General features: G+C 34.6%; 2 protein-coding genes across 2 annotated transcripts in view; both read left to right on the top strand.

The window, feature by feature from the left end:
* The window catches only part of LOC108684885 (ras-related protein Rab-37), an 86,868-nt gene extending 82,493 nt beyond the window's left edge, over nt 1-4,375 (top strand). The window contains exons 6-8 of the mRNA XM_018189414.1: nt 2,438-2,548; nt 3,182-3,323; nt 3,628-4,375. Coding sequence (XP_018044903.1) covers nt 2,438-2,548; nt 3,182-3,323; nt 3,628-3,745 — 371 coding nt within the window. The 3' untranslated portion in view covers nt 3,746-4,375. The remainder of the gene's footprint in view (nt 1-2,437; nt 2,549-3,181; nt 3,324-3,627) is intronic.
* A 3,233-nt stretch (nt 4,376-7,608) lies between these two features.
* On the top strand, nt 7,609-16,828 carry LOC108684961 (zinc finger protein 845-like). The gene is made up of 4 exons (XM_018189532.1): nt 7,609-7,958; nt 11,038-11,184; nt 13,120-13,356; nt 13,437-16,828. The coding sequence occupies exons 1-4, from the start codon at nt 7,782-7,784 to the stop codon at nt 16,815-16,817; spliced, it is 3,942 nt and encodes a 1,313-aa protein (XP_018045021.1). The 5' UTR covers nt 7,609-7,781; the 3' UTR covers nt 16,818-16,828.
* The last annotated feature ends 247 nt before the right edge of the window (nt 16,829-17,075 follow it).

Below are 17,075 nucleotides of genomic sequence, written 5' to 3'. Positions count from 1 at the left end.
TATATATATATATATATATATATTGTTCATTTATTACAACAATAAATAACTTGAAAATGGACATTTTTAAATTCATTACAAAAAAAAGTATGAAAATATAGAGAAAAAAAGGAAAAAAAGATATTTTAAAAGAACATACTTTTATTTCTCTACATTTAGTAGTTATGTACCAAAATTATATATTAAAATTAATATTCAATATTTTAATGATTTAAAACTCATTTTCAGGAAACCTTTGTTTTCTGTTTTTGTTTTCTGAATTGTGTCATTATTGTAATAAATGAGCGTGTATATACATACACATACATAACATCTCCAAATTAGTTACCAGATTGATATAAAATTGACGCGATGATATTCTTAATTAGAAACATGTTTGTCACAGCTTTGCGACATTGATAAATACGATATCGTTAACAAAGATTTTCCACGTATTTCGCAATGTCTCGTAACAATTTAATTATCGGGTTGTAAATGCCACCGGTCTCGAAGCTGTGCATATGTTTTACTAGCTCCTCGTTTTACACAACGGAAATTAATGAGAAACATCTCTCTTGGCGAGAGATATGACGCTTTGGAGCGTCAGATGTTTAATGCGCGCTTGGTTTAATAGGGGAGCTTTTCTCTTACAATTACGAAATATGAAATTTTCCGAATATTATTATTGATTATCCATTATGCAAGGAGTTTCAGATTCTAAACTTTTCTTAATTTGCAAATCCATTGATTTAAAATTGACTTTTCCATAATAAGAAAATAATTTGATCCTGTTTTTTTTTAAATATGTTTAATTTTAAATAAACTTTCAACCATTTGAATTATTATTGTTATTTAATTTCATGTGTAATTAATTAATGTCTATTAATTTTCGGAATTAATTTTGGAATTAATTTTCGAGTGTTTAAAAATGTTAAGATTGTATACGAAGAGTGTAAAAATTAATGGATATAACTTCGTGCTTTAGAATTTGAGTTTTTTTTTAGATATATTCTTTCCTGTTTTTCAAGGATCTATCTATACAAAATTGGTTTTGGGACTGGGAATTAGAGACGTTTTCTGCATATAACAATGAACTTTCCAATGTACGGCGTAGAACAAAAGCATTACATTGGTGCGTCTCGGGGGAAATCTTAATTGCTCGTCCCGACTTTGTTGTTCACACGAACCGAGACGACGAATCTGGTCCGTTTTCGGGTTTAGGATAATCAATTTGGGATGTTACCACTATCACTTACGGCGAACTCAACTTTACAATGCATGAACCATTCGTAACTTGCTAATTCGAATCCTAGCCTGTTCTCGATTTTGTTACTCCGCCAATTTTGGCCAGGTGCCAGATTCGATTTACTTATACAGATAACGGAAAAGTAATACAGAGTCTGAAGGAGAAATCTCATTGTTTATCCGTCTGAGTTTTGAAGTTGTTATGACAATAACGCTGCGTCGCATCTCAACTTCGAAAGTAATCCTTCCAGTTGAGTGAATTCGATAATAATTAAACACTCATTTAGAAGATTAAATCATTGAAATCACGCGGAATCGAAACGTCCAAAGTTCGAAAGTCAATTGATTTTGTAATTCGTAAAACGTTTTAAATAACTATATTAGTTTAAAATAATTAAATATAAAATAATTAAAAAATAATTAAATAGTCAATATATCTAAAGATTTTAAATGTAATGTTAACAGAGTACGACAAAGATCGATTTTTCCTCTCATGAAAAAATTAAAGAGATTCTGGAAGTAGATGTAAAAAAAATACTCATCTTGGCGTTTTATCAGATCAAGTCATTAACGTTTTTTATGCAGCTATTTATCATTTGCTTCATATTGGCTTTTTACAATTGTTTTAAATTATATAATAATTTTTTAAAATAAATAACATAAATAAATTTACGTTTTTGCATGTGAAATTATGCGATGAGAAAATTTGAAAATATATGAAAAAAAATAATTCTTAGTTTTTTTTTTTTTATTCGAACTCGTCGCATAATTTTACATGCAAAAACGTCAATTATTTATTTTAAAAAATTATTATATAATTTAAAACAATTGTAAAAAGCCAATATGAAGCAAATACGATAAATGGCTGCATAAAAAATGTTACTTAACGACTAGTAAAACGCCGAGATACAGGTTTTTTTTCATCTATTTTCAGAATCTCTTTGATTTTTTCATGAGAAGGAATGTGCGTTACTGTGTAATAAGATTTGTTTCAGGATAATGTTCAAAATTGAGAGAAAATCGTGATCTAATACAGATTATAATTTTGGCATTGTGAATTCGATTACCGTTTAATATAGTTTCATATGTATAAGATGTAAATGAATGCATTTACATACTTTTTACTCATAAAAAGTTTCTGACCGTCGCATGACGTAAAGTCGATTAGGTAGTCGATAAAAAAAAGGCAATTCACAAGACTGTGTTGTTCCAGCACTTTTGCTGCTGTACGACGTGACGAATAAGACGAGTTATGACAACATCAGGGCTTGGCTAAGCGAAATCCGGGAACACGCGAACGAGGATGTCGTCATCATGCTGCTGGGTAAGTTGCGTTTATATTTATGGTTCCCGTGATGATACGATAGATCTGCCCACTTGGAATGGTCGATCGCCGGGAGGTTAAACGCCAGAAATAAGGACCGCAGTAATGGTTTAGCGCGCGGAGATAAGAATTCAGGAGAGCGATGACCCAGATTTAATTTTATCGGTCAGCTCGTCCCAAGCAGATATATACATCCAGTTATCGAATCCAATTTAAATAAAAAATTTACAACTATATATATATATATATATATATATATATAACAATCCAGGTTTCTGGAAGGATCGAGTTCAACTAGTAGCGTTTCTGTTTAATGCAATTTGGACTGCTTCGGAAAGCAATTAAGATCAATCTTTACGAACTCACATTCGGCCAGAAAATGCATTCGTTATAAGTACAAAAAGAATATGAATATTATCGATCATTCGTAGTTTTATGTGTAATTTTCAATTTTCAATTCCAAATCCAATATTCCGAATATATTTCGTGTGGATTTCTGCCTCACGTAAATTGACTTTTTTTTGCTCATAGGCAGTCGAGATCGCAACGATTGAGAATGCTGTTAACTTTATCGTGAAAAAGTTGGTGATATTTTATGATAATTTATCTTCTCGTCGCTGTATTAAATCATAGGTAACAAGTCTGACTGTGGGACGGAGCGTGCCGTTAAGCGGGAAGACGGCGAGCGATTAGCGCAGGAGTACAAAGTGCCGTTCATGGAAACGTCTGCCAAGACTGGCCTCAATGTCGAATTGGCATTTCTCGCTGTTGCTCGGTACGGTCTCGACAAAATCGAATCTACATATAGTGTGAACGAACAATGCTTGAATAAACAATGCTTGAACAAACAATGCTTGAAACTGCACTGATTTTTAATCAATTTCACGTCAACGTTTTTTTTAACTTCAATTTTTTTCATGTATCTTTGAAATTGGAAGTTTTTAAACTCAAAAACAAATAAAAGATGGACGATTTTAAAATAAAAGTTATTTGAGCTTAGAAAATGTTTCATGTATTTATAAAAGGAAGATTAGAGCTGGATAAAATTGATGGAACTAAACGATACCGCTTGTTTTCAGGGAATTAAAGGCTAGAAAAAGCGACAATCCTGATGAGACGAAATTCAACGTTCAGGACTACGTGCGTCAGCAATCGCAACGAAGCTCCTGCTTCAACTCCAGCTGCCTGACAACTTGAACTGCTTTCTTTTTTTACGTTAATTAAGAGAACGCGAACTGGAACCGCGTTGGTCGCGAGGAGATATGGCGCGAAATTGCCATTGTGAGCCAGGCATTCATTTGATTTCCGCTTGAAAGAAAACATCGGTATAACATTCGTTGCGAGACGATGTAAATTTTATACTCGATTCATAGAGTAATTTTGCGAATAAACCACAATGCAGGCGAAGCGATTCAAGTTCATCGGGTGAATCGAAACCACAGTGTGTATCCAGTGGTCAAGATATTCGGGAAACACAAGAAATTATTTCGTTCAACAAAAAGTCATGAATATTAACATAAACCGCATATGTGATATCAAAGGCTCGATGAGTACGAAATCGTTTACGCTTTTAAAAGAATCAAGGTCAAAGAATTGAATTGTTTTTTAGCATAGCGTCAGAGAGAACATGGCGTTCTCATTAACCATAAGTAAACATGTGTCAATGATTACTCGCACACATTGTATATTAATGTGAATAGTTTTAAGATAGAAAGAGTTTCACACGCAGGATACTCCCGTAGATAAGGCTTTAGCTTGATGGTTCTAATTTCATGTACGCTACATCCGCGTATATATGCGCACACACACACACACACACACACACACACACACACACACACACACACACACACATGATATATATATATATATATATATATATCATTAAGCACTCAAAGCGATCATTAAACGATTGTTGAGCATAAGTTGTAATATCGATTGTCGTACACCGATTCCGTAATCGTTCGTTACGTTATGCTCCATTAGCGTTTGCTATTCGCAACAAAGGAGCGCGAATAATCTTCGATTTGCATACAATGTGCTTATTACGAGTTATAGCTCGACGCGGTTGTTTCTTTCGCGGTGCCTGCGTGAGCGAACAAAATGTCAATGCAAGTTTAGTCGACGTATCAAGTAGTTGCGAAGTAGCGCGTGTCGAAAGAGATAGAGAAAAAAGAGAGAGAGAGACAAAGAGAAGTCACATCTTGTAGGAAGAATGTTGAGAAAACGATTCGCAGCCACCATCGAACAGATGTGGCACACGAATACACTCAAGTTTTCCTATGATTACATCCTCCTCTCTTCTTTCGTTTTTTTCTTCTTTGTAGCCTTTGATGAGAATACGTCACAGACTTCTATACGAATACTATTCTGATAACTGCTAGTTCTGAAAGACGAAAATAAGATAAACAAGAAGAGGGATAGCAATTATTTTTAACGAATCCAATCGTCAGCATTGAACCAAATCTTTTTTTTAGAATAATTTTTTTAGAATAATAAGAAAAGTTTATCCCAATACTATTTCACCAGATATCGTTTGTCTTTGAATCGACTTGTTGACAAACCGCGAGACTGTTGGCGATTTAGACAGTCTATAGAAATCTGTGAAGTACATTTTATGTTCGCTATTAAGCTTATGAGCATGTTTTATAATCGACAAACTGATATTTATGTAATATTAGAGAGAAATACTAATACCAATTGATCGAAGGGAAAATGGTTATCCGTGACAACAAAGGAATCAGGAAATTTATCGATCGTTATGATGTCAGAGTTCTAAGCAAAGTTGAGGATCGCTGTCTGTTGAAGAGTCAATAAGCTTAATACTGTTTAATAAAGTTCTACCGATGTTATTGCGAAGAAGTTTAATGACTCTTAATTTTTCTAAGCCTCTATTTTGCGATAGAATTATTGGAAAATACCAAAGACGTACGGATGTTAATTTTATAGTAAACGGAAATCCGGGAATTTAGAGTCGGTTTAGATTGAAAGATTATATCACGTATGTTATACATCCTGATGTATATGACGTGCAATCTGTTTTACCTGCAGTGTACAAATGACAATTTCGTGTATCAAATATATATCAGAAGGAATATATGAAATAAAAGTCGACCAAATATACAATATATACCTTTTTAATATTCCCATTTTGTCTCCCGGTCATCACAATTTTCACGAATTAATTGTTTTTTTCGATTTGAACTTGAATAAAAACAGAATCGTCGAATTTATTTATCTACTATGCGGAAAACAGAAATATTTTGTGTTTGATTAAAAAATACAGACATTTCCTCAAGCGATTATTTTTAATAAAAACAAAATATGAATGATATCTTTCTGCAATTTCTTAGAAGATAGATAACGGATTGCAAAAAACTTCCATGAATTATTAGTAAAGTAAATTTATTACAGTCTTAGCAGTTTTTGTATTTTTTGATCTCAGTTATAATCATGCAATTAAGTAATTATATTCCAAGCATTCATGTCTAGGGGAAAGTAAAGAAATGATACGCAAGAGGTATAAAGCAATCTGTGCCGGAAGATCTATACGAGATTCGCCGCGCGCGGATTTCTTATTTTTTATTTAATTATATATTTATAATATATTTATAATATATTTAGACCTGATTGCACCAATGTTACTTTGACTTAAGCGAAGCTTAAAAATCTCTTTTTTTTTTAAGCCGATAGAGAGTCAGAAAAGGAGAGAATTTTAAGCCTCGCTTAAAATTAAACATTGGTGCAATCGGACCTTAATTATATAAATAAAAAATATATAAAAAATAAGCTTTAATTTCCGCTATCTTGTTCCATCTATTTCATTAAACATGTGTACAATTCTTAGGTGACCTCGATTTAAATTTTAATTATCTTAATAGGCGATTAAATTATAATTGAAATTTGGTCGAAGTTATTTTCATTTTCTCTTAGTATTTTTAGAGTGCATCTCATTTTCTTTTTTTCTCAATGTTGATTGTGCGATCATTTAGTGTGTATATTGAGTGTAAATGCATGTGAATATCTGTGTGTGCTCGGATCCGTGGGTACAATCAAAGCTAAATGACCATGCAGATCAGATCAGAAAGAAAGAGAGAGAAAGTATATGTTGAACAATAAATTTATATAAAATAGATGCAGGATTCTCTCTTATGATAGAATGAAGCCGATAGAACGGTGAAAGATACAAAACATTGGTGAACCTCTATCCTTCTCTTACACGCATATTGACAGTAATGGAGAAGAATAGAGATTTTTCACTGTTGTTTTGCTCTCACTCACTCTCACTGGTTTGTCAGATTTACTTCTACCATAGGTTTATGCTAGATCTATTTTGTGAGTCTGTTCTTTTTCTCTCCAACATGGAGAGAAAAGAAAAAAAAATGAACCATGGAAAAACTTTAGTTAAAAAGAACAGATCTTATGGATGAGAAGTCAACGAAAAATCTCTTCGATCGGAGCAGCATACGCATGCGTAATGTATATCATTGATCATGTGATCAATCTCGACAGACTTGTGTTCCAATAGCTGCGTTCAGCAGATAAAGCAGCTTTGAAACTGTTATAAAATTCTTTAATATGATTGGTTTATACATTTAGATCTGTAAGAAACTAAAAGCAAGAACCAATCATAGTAAAGATGTTACAACAGATTTTACAACAGTTGCAAAGTTGTTTTCTCTGGTAAACGCGGCCATTGTTGCCCATAGTGCTTCTTATAATTATGAAAAATTTTTGTTGTTGTACGACAAAAGTAATACTAATCTAATATTTATTTATCATACAACAAAATTTTCGAGTGTATTGATTGATTACAAGATAATGGATTTCTAGAAGAACTGTTTCTCAATTACACACGATGAACATATTTTTCGTTATACGATAAATGAAATATTAGCCTAAGGCCCCTGGATCTGATCGGACATCTCTGAGCGCAAGGTTCGCCAAGCCAAGCGATCTGATCACGCCATCTTGGCGCATTATCGGCAAGTTGGACGCACGGAAACGGTGCTCGCTCGCTTGCCTCTGCCCTCTCCAGTTAGTCCAGTTCCGGTCCGGCGTCCGGAGCCATTTCTAATTCTAATATTCCGTTAGCGTATACGGCATAGCGTATACGCTGCAAACACAACGTGTCCCTAACCTGGGAATCTTTGAAAGACGGGTACGTGGCGTCGGCGTCGGCGACGGCGTCCTAATTGTGGTGTCGTCCCGCGCCGTATTAGCGTAGTCTACAATGGACGAGAACGTGGTGGAGATTGAAAACGAGGAAGCGATCGAGAACGTGGCGAATGTCTGCAGACTGTGCCTTTCCACGGATGGACCTAGAGCTTCGGTGTTTGGAACGCAGGAGAAAGAGGAGTCGTCCAGCGTGTCGCTGGTTGCTAAGATTCAGGCCTGCCTGTCGATTCAGGTGCGTATCTTGTGCGACTTCCATTCTTTTTCCATAGGAGTCAACGGGATTTCCTGACGCGGAAGTTACGATCATTCTGCAACCGAGTGCGACAAAGCCTCGCCGAAGTATGCCACTTCGCGACGCGTTTTGAGGTTATGTCTACATAAATGTCGATTCAGAATCGAGAATCATGCAATCGGGCTGCTCCTCCCAATCGCATTACTCGTGTCTCATCTCTTTTAATCTCCTGCCTTCTTTTGCGATGAAGCGTAATGATAGCGTCTATCTCATTGCGAATAAAACATTTTAAGTGCTCTCTTGTATACGTCGCTTAATTAAGTGTTTAAAGTTTGGAAGAAGTGATATATGTTAGGATATAAAAGAATTGTTAAACAATATCAGTTGATAGAAACGATTTCAGAGTGAGCATTGTATTATAAGAATGTTTAATACTGATTTTTTAAATATTAGGAATTTAACAAAAATGTTAAAAATTGTTTTTCATATGTTCGGAGACTTATGACAAAATTCGGAATACATTTACTGAAACGATCCAAAGTTAAGGATTTTAATTTGCAACGAATTTATTGAATACCTATTTTCAAAATATTAGGAATTTAACAAGAATTATACGGATTGTTCTATTTTTATGTCTGAGTATTTATATAAAATTTAAGTACAATTCTCTTATTAGTTTAAAAATCTTATGTAAAATCATAATTTGATGAGGAAGTAATATTAAGGGAATTAAATTTTATATATTTATTAATCTTCAAACCTCCTTTGAGATGTTTATTGATGATACACAGGTGTGAATTGGAGGTTTGATATTTTTAATTGCAAGTCTCTCTTGAGAATTAAAACAGAAATTTTTTTAAAACCACTCTTTTCTGAAGTATAATTTTCTCATAAATCCAATGATATTACTCAAATTTAATGAAAAAGCATATTTAACATAGTGAAGATAAGCTGCAGCAACTGTTTATGTGCAACTGTCAGCAAATTGAAAATTTTCGTGGTGCGAATTCACACTAGTGTATGGTTGAACCTTGTTAATAAAACAACAATAAATATTTATAAGTTTATTTAGATCCACTTATTCATTTCAAAGTTATTGACCTAACATTGCAAAATATGGTCATTTTGCTGCATAAAACCAATGGCTGCGTTCAACAAAGAAAGCAACTTTGCAAATATTATAAAATTCTTCAATATGATTGATTCTTACTTTTAGTTCCTTATGGATTTAAATATATAAATCAATCACAATGAAGAATTTTACAGCTGCGAAACTGCTTTCTCTGCCGAATGCAGCTATTATAAATCAAATTGTTTTATTTTTTTGCAATTGATTTCATGAGCTAATATCATCAAAATTTTTTAGTAATATTGGCTGATATTAGCTATTTTTGGCTGATTATTAGACTGATGCTTTTAACTTATAGATAGACAAAACTTTAAAACAGTATTAGTAAATATTTTAAATATAAATTGTATAAAATCAGGAAATTATCTAATTCAAAATTTAAATTAAATAGGTATATTGGGTATAGAAAAAAGTTCGTGGCGATTTTTTAGTAAAATTAAAGTGTTTTTCTTAGAGTATTGAAATCAATTTATTTAAATCAAATATGCTCCATTATTTTCTATAATATTTTGCCATTTTTGGGGCAGAGCCATAATTCCATCGCGATAGAACTTCTGTGGTTTCTGATCGAAAAACTGCTTCAAGTGATTTTCACAGGCCTCTTTTGAAGCTAGCTTTACATCATTAAGAGACTTCTGCAGAGACCTAAACAAATGATAGTCTGAGAGTGCTATGTGAGGACTATACGATGGATGTATTAAAACTTCCCAACCAAGCTCTCGCAATTTTTGCCCAGTCATCAAAGATGTGTGTGATCGAGCGTTGTCGTGATGGAAGACGATACCTCTCCTATTGATTAATTCTGGCCGCTTCCTCTCAATTGCTTGTTGTAATCTCTGCAGTTGTTCACAGTAGAGTTCGGAATTAATTGTTTGATTGGACGATAACAGCTCATAGTGAACGATTCCCTTCCAGTCCCACCACATACACAACATCACCTTCTTTCTCGTCAATCCAGGTTTTGCGATTGCTTGCGCCTTCTCTCTTTTCTTTCTATCCACGATCTTTTTCTAGTTGGATTGTCATAGGTAATCCATTTTTCATCACCAGTTTTCATTCTCTTCAGAAATGGTTCAATTTCATTCCGTTTCAGTAGCGTATCACAAATGTTAATTCGGTCCATCATGTTCCTAACACTCAACTCATGAGGAACCCAAACATCAAGCTTCTTTTTGTATCCAGCTTTGTATAAATGATTTAAAACTGTTTTGTGGTCGATGCCTAGTTCCCTGGCAATCTCCACAGTGCTCACATGCTTATCACGCTCGACTTTTACCATGATTTCATCGTACTTTTCAGTGATTGGTCGACCGGAGCGAGGTTCATCTTTCATATCAAAATTTCCAGTATGAAAACGAGCGAATCATTCCGTGCTGCTAATTTTGATAGAGTATCTTCACCATAAATAGCGCAAATTTTTTCACAAGTCTGTGCAGCATTCTTGCCTTTATCGTAGTGATACTGCAAAATGTAGCGATTTTTTTCCTTATTTATTTCCATTTTCAAAATAAAATAACGTTTGATCCACTTCACCGATTTCAATCTTTTTCGGCTCAAAACAAAGGTTAAAATGTGTGTTTTTAAACACACGTCTAGTGTTGCCGTTGCGATTAGTAGTTGCCGACTGCTGAGCATTTAATACCCAATAGATTTTTTACATGAACAGTCCAATAAGATTCTTATGTTTAAATATTGTTGAAGAATGGACATATGCATCAGTTTTCTAATTATTAGAAGCAAAAAATATATTTCACCTAAGGTTTCCAAACATTTACTTTTTTAAATTTTATATTTTGTGCATTTGAAGTGAAATACAAGTACAAATTTCCAAATTCCAAGAACATAAAACAAGAAAATTATAGAATAAACTTAGTTTTATATACAATTTTTTTGTAATCTGAAATTTTTGTCGAGATTTTTATTTGATCATGAATATGCTCAATATTTTAGATTTCAACAACCGATAAGCTGTCCACGTGGGTATGCACAAATTGTGTGAAAAACGTTAATCAATGGTATACCTACAAGGAATCGTGTTTGCGTTCCCAGGACAAACTACAAGAATGGCTGGCACATCAATTGCAGTCGAATCCTACGGTATGTTGTATTTTAAAATTTATTAGAATACAATAGTTAAGTCATTTTTATTGTACTATTAAGATGCCTCTTAAGATGAAACGCTGAAAATAATGTCAGAGTGATCTCAATTTTGATACTTAGAGCGGAAGCATAAAGCCTGTTCTTCTCTCTGACGTGAAGAGAAAAGAAAAAAAGATGAACCGTATAAGAACTTCAGCTGAAAAGAACAGACCTATAGATCAGTGATGAACAAATATGCAAGAATCAATTCTGAAGAATCGTCCCCTTTTCTACCCCTTCGAATTGATTTTTCAGGATCGATACGAAAAAAATAAGGGTATCGATCATGTAACTTTCTTTAGGGCGGTGAATGTGAAAAGTGAATATTTTTTATATTGTGTGTATATGTATGTACATAGGCCAATGTACATATTCCTTTGGTCTATTTTCTGTTCCTGGATTAGACTGTTAGAACTCTCTTTCTCGCTTTCGACAAATATCAAACATATATTTATCTCATTTTAAGTTTCAAAAATGTACACAGTTCACAAAAAACAGACCTGATATAATATCTTATATTATTTTAAGACTGTCTTAAGTACAGTCTTAAAAAGTCACGAACCAATAAGAACCAACTATGAATATTGCCTGTACATATATAAAATGTACATAGTTTCACTTTTCATGTTTCCGCTTTAGAAAAAAAATTACATAATCCATACTCAGTTCTCAAAAATTGATTCTTTTTTCACCATTTTTTTTTTCACTACATATTATCATATTTATCACTACATATTGGATTGTCACTAGAATGGCCAATTGATTCTATGCTATAAAAAAGAATTGATTCTCTAAAAAAGAAGAAAAAAATCAATTCAGTAAGAATCAGGAGTCTCAGCAATCGATTAATAATTGTATTCCCAGAATAATCGACCTTTGAGAATCCGAGAAAAATGATGAATTTTTATCACTAGCATAGACTTTTGTATAATATATACATTTTGTATAATATATACATACAATACACAAGCATAAAAAAATCAAAGTTCTTTTCATGAAATGAAAATTTTACTTCTTTTATGCATTGTGTTTTATGCAAAAATTTGTACTCTGACTTTTAACATCTGAATTTGCAATCTGATATTGCACTTGTATGATAAATTTTTCAAGCCTGTTGATTAGCTACAGGACAAATTAATCTAAGAATCTCTTTGTTCCGCAGCTAATTAACAGACTAATATTTCATATATGATTTTTTCGAGCGTATTGATTAGCTATAAGATAGATTTTTAGAAACTAAAGAACTTCTTTATCCTGCAGCTAATCAACAAAACTTGAAAAATTTGTCGAATGCAATACAAGACTCAAACGTTAAGAGTGAAAGTACAGTTTTTTTGCATAAAGCTTGACGCATAATCATAAAAGAATCAACCAGAGTTCTTCCTTACATGAAATAAAGTGTTTCAATTAGATTAATATTCTTAATTTTCTTTTGAATGGATTTATTCAACATCCAGCATCAGATCAAACAATTGAATACCATATGCACAATGCTACATCATTTTTAAGCACTTTTCACTGTCCATCAATTTTGATCATATAACTTGTTTTGATACTGAAAATAACCCTCAAAACACACACACACACACACATTTATTACTTAGCGAATTTGATTGGACTCAGTGCACACTGGTGCACATTAAAGTCATTGCACACACAAAATAACGTGAAGATATGAAACAAACACAGAAATAAATTAAATCGTGAAATACTTAATACATTTTATTGTGCTATTAGGTAAAATATGTATTTCATAATTCAAAATATTTGTATTTCCTTTTTATAATTAAATTAAATTACAATTTAGTGTACAATGGCTTTAATATGCACTAGTGCGCACTAGTGCTTCCAATCGAATTCGCTATTGTTCTCACGTTTTCTTAATTTGTACAGGTTATTAAGATCAAAAATGAACCAATGGACATAGATTACGAAAATAGTGTAGAAATTATCGAGGAGACTGTCAATAATGTAGAAGTTATCAAGGAGACAGTCAATAATGAAGTAATCGAGAAAACTACCAATAATGTAGAAGTTGTTGAAAAGATCATCAATGATATAAAAATTGTCAAGAAGACCATGAATAATATAGAAATTATTGAGGAGACCTCTACTAACTTAGAACAACCAGTAAGTATAATAATTTTTTTATTTGGAAAAATTTATTATAATAAAAAATATTTTTCTATATAAATATATCTGTTTTTTAGCATCTACCAGTTCAAACAGTGAAAAACAATGAATCTAATAATGAAAAAGTACAAGATGTAATAGATAACAGCGATGTTAATGATGCTGAGAATGATACTAACAAAGACCCCGAATCAATCTCGTCCGCAATGGAAAAGAAAACTGATAAGGAAAACAATCAAGCGGATCAGCAAGATTCTATAATTCTGTGTTCCATTAAAAACGAACCGCAAGATGAAGACGATACCGATGGTACCATAGAAATAGAATCGAATAGCAGTGAATTGAATGCCATGGCAGTCGATGAGGCAGAGGACACTGTCATGGAGGCTGATTCCACGCAAAAGTCTAATGCGGCTGGCGCATCGCCTAAGAAGAAATTCAGACGCGGTCCTCATACTCACTTCAGAGGAACGCGTGTTTTTAAGCAGAAGTGCACGCACTGCCAGATATTTTTGCATTCTAAATACTCGTACATGAAACACATGAAGAGATTTCACAGTAAAGAAAATGGCATTGGAAATTCAGAGATGCGGAACGACGACGAAGAGATGATAGAGGATCTAGAAGATGAATTGATCAGTATGGAGAAGGATTCGCCGCTAACGCAAGTTCAACAGGACATTATTAGTCAACTGAAAACTTTTTCTTGCTACTCTTGCGAGCAGACGTTTAACGATCGACGTAGCACTCTTTCTCATATACGTCAACATATGCCGGATCTAAGACCGTACACATGTATTGCTTGTTTGACAGAATTTCCAGATCGATCAATGTATCAGTTGCATTGCGGAGCTTCCTTCGAATGCGCCATGAAAATTGCCTTAGTTGTACCGAAACACGGTAGCGAGCGATATTTTACATGTAACATGTGCTTGCGTTCAATGCAAGGTAGAAAGGAGTTACTCAGTCATTTGTCGAAGCATTCTGATAAGCAGTACGAGGAGATGATGTCATCGTCAACGCGAGCCCCGCCTAAACTGAAGCCGATGGCGCCGTTGCCATCCTCGAAAAACAGCACTCTACATAAGAGCGGACCTTATAAGAATGGCGATCCAAAGCACAATCATGCCTGCGATCTATGTGGCATGATCTACCGATATCGGCCCAATATGATCAAGCATAGAGAAATATGTGCGCGATTGGACCCAGACAACAGAATATTGTACAAGTGCGTACATTGTTACATGACGTTCCTTGTGTTTAAGAAATTCCATTATCATATTACAGCCGATCATAAGAAAAAAGATTTTACTTGTTCTGAGTGCTTTTCCAAATTCCGATCACCCAGCGATTTTGTAACTCATTACGAAACCCATCGCACGACAATACAAGATAACCAACAAGAGCAGTATGACAGTACCTCGCAAAATACAGTTCAAACGCCACTGAAGGAACGTAATGCTTGTGAAACAAATGTCAAATCAAGAGTTAGTTCACGAATATCAAATCAGCAATATCCTTGCCCTCTCTGTCCCGAGAAGTTCTCTACGAAGGTTGAACTGAACGAGCATCGAACTCTTCATCTTAAAATGAAGATCTATTCGTGCGCCATTTGTCGTAGCTTATTCAGCAGCGCCGGCTCCTTGGAGATCCATATGAAGGATCATGGTATCGAAGACGCACACGAAAGGGACGCCAATGTCTCGTGCGTGGAATTCGGCAGCTTAGATGAGGATGTGAGGATTGAGAAAGATTTGGTGAATATCAGTAGCATCTCGGATCCTGGTCAAAATCATGAATGTGGCGAATGTGGTAAGGTACTATCCAGTTACGCTAATCTTCGACGACACGCTAAAATCGCTCATCGAAATACTAAGATCTATGATTGTGTCGATTGCTCGCGAATGTTTATGCGTAAAGATTTGTATGATACTCATATGGAGATCAAGCACAATTCTAAGAACACAATGTTGCAGTGTCCGCAATGCCCCAAGAGTTTTGTCTTCCATTCGAATTTCACTTATCACTTCCGTACTGCTCATCTTCAGAAATCACAAACCGGTTATGCCTGCGATATCTGCGGCAAAGTCTTTGTTGAGGAAGCGTCTTTAAAAATACATAGGGGCTGGCACAATCGCGCCAATTCACGTTTGAGCACTCGATTTATACTGGGAGATCAAAATACATCTAATAACGCACAAAAGGAATCAAATAGCGTTGAATCTGTTGAGAATTCAGAACGGCCGGCGAGAGCACGAAAATCCTTCCCTAATCCACCACTTCAATCACTAACAAAGACATCAGGGAATTACCAATGTCAAGTATGCAATGATAAATTTAATGATGTCATAGAACTAAGGACCCATTTGTGGGACGTCCACTGCGCTCGCAACAAACCAGAGAAGAGTTTCTCTAATGATGAGCTTCAATGCGAACTCTGCACGAACATTTTCCCCGATAAGGGAACTCTAGCATGTCATATGCAATGGCACAAGGCTAATCCTATTCTCAGTGACATACAAAAAACGTTTTCCTGCGATATATGCGGCAGGTCTTACAGTTCGAAGAAGGCTCTATGGAAGCACAAGAGACTTCACAAAGCTACCGCTGTAGCATCAATTAAATTCCAATCTTTGGCTAGAAAACCGATGGCTACACAATTCCTGTGCAACTTCTGTCGCAAAGTCTTTTCAAGCAATCAATCTTTGCAACGACACAAACTCACTTTCCACAGTGATCCGTTGAATCAACAACGTGCGCAGCAACATTTGTACAACAGCAGTCAATTATCATCATTTGATGAACCAAGAACAAAGCGCATGAAACTAGACATTGAAAATGATAATTCGCAGACCAAATTGTCGCCTTTCGCCATGGACTTCGCTGGCGAGAGAAGGAAACCGGTTATGTGCCATGTTTGCAAGAAAATGTTCCCTAACATGAGCGTGCTGTACAAGCATAAGCAAATGGTTCACAAACGATCAAGAATACCCGAGTGTATACCGATGTCGACTCAGGATGGCAAATTTTCATGCAACATCTGCTTTAAGAAATTCCCCGGTCTATCAAATCTGCGACAACATTTTACAATTAAACACAAGAAGACATCCGAAGCCAGCAACGCATCAATGGCAGTGAGCAATGAGAGATTGTCGCTCCCGACATCCGAACGTCCAAAGGAGGGAACTTATGAAGTGGCCTACAATAACGTGATGTACAGCTGTAAATTGTGCAAGCAGTGTCACGTCTTCAATAAGGATTCTATCATAAGACATATCACCAATGTGCACAACGCAGTGTATCAGGCCGATAGTAAGACGTTCCACAGGGAAATCACTCTGAGCACTTACGTAGTAAAGGATGCGATCGGACCTACTTGTCCGCGATGCGATGTTAAATATCCTAATAATAGGGCTCTGAAGATACATTACATTAAGTTCCACGAAAATAATGACTAAAATTGTTAAAATCTGGCCATTGACTGTGCTAAGCAGAAAGATTTTTTAATTGTAATCATAAAAATCGAAAGATAATTCTTAACATGATTGTCTCTACATGTTGAATGGTATATTCCTGAGATAGCATCAATTCTGAATAAAGACTTGGATCGAAAAATTTTGGTTCGGATAATAATCTGAAGTTAACCTTTTTCGGTTTCAGTTCTTTTACTGTAACGATTACCGGATCTGTTTGGATTTCGGTCCTTTTTGATTTCA

Source organism: Atta colombica, unplaced genomic scaffold (genome assembly GCF_001594045.1).
Source record: "Atta colombica isolate Treedump-2 unplaced genomic scaffold, Acol1.0 scaffold141, whole genome shotgun sequence".
NCBI classification, from domain to species: Eukaryota; Metazoa; Arthropoda; class Insecta; order Hymenoptera; family Formicidae; genus Atta; species Atta colombica.
The sequence above is the reverse complement of the archived record's forward strand: the minus strand, read 5'-3'. Positions and strand labels throughout refer to the sequence as shown.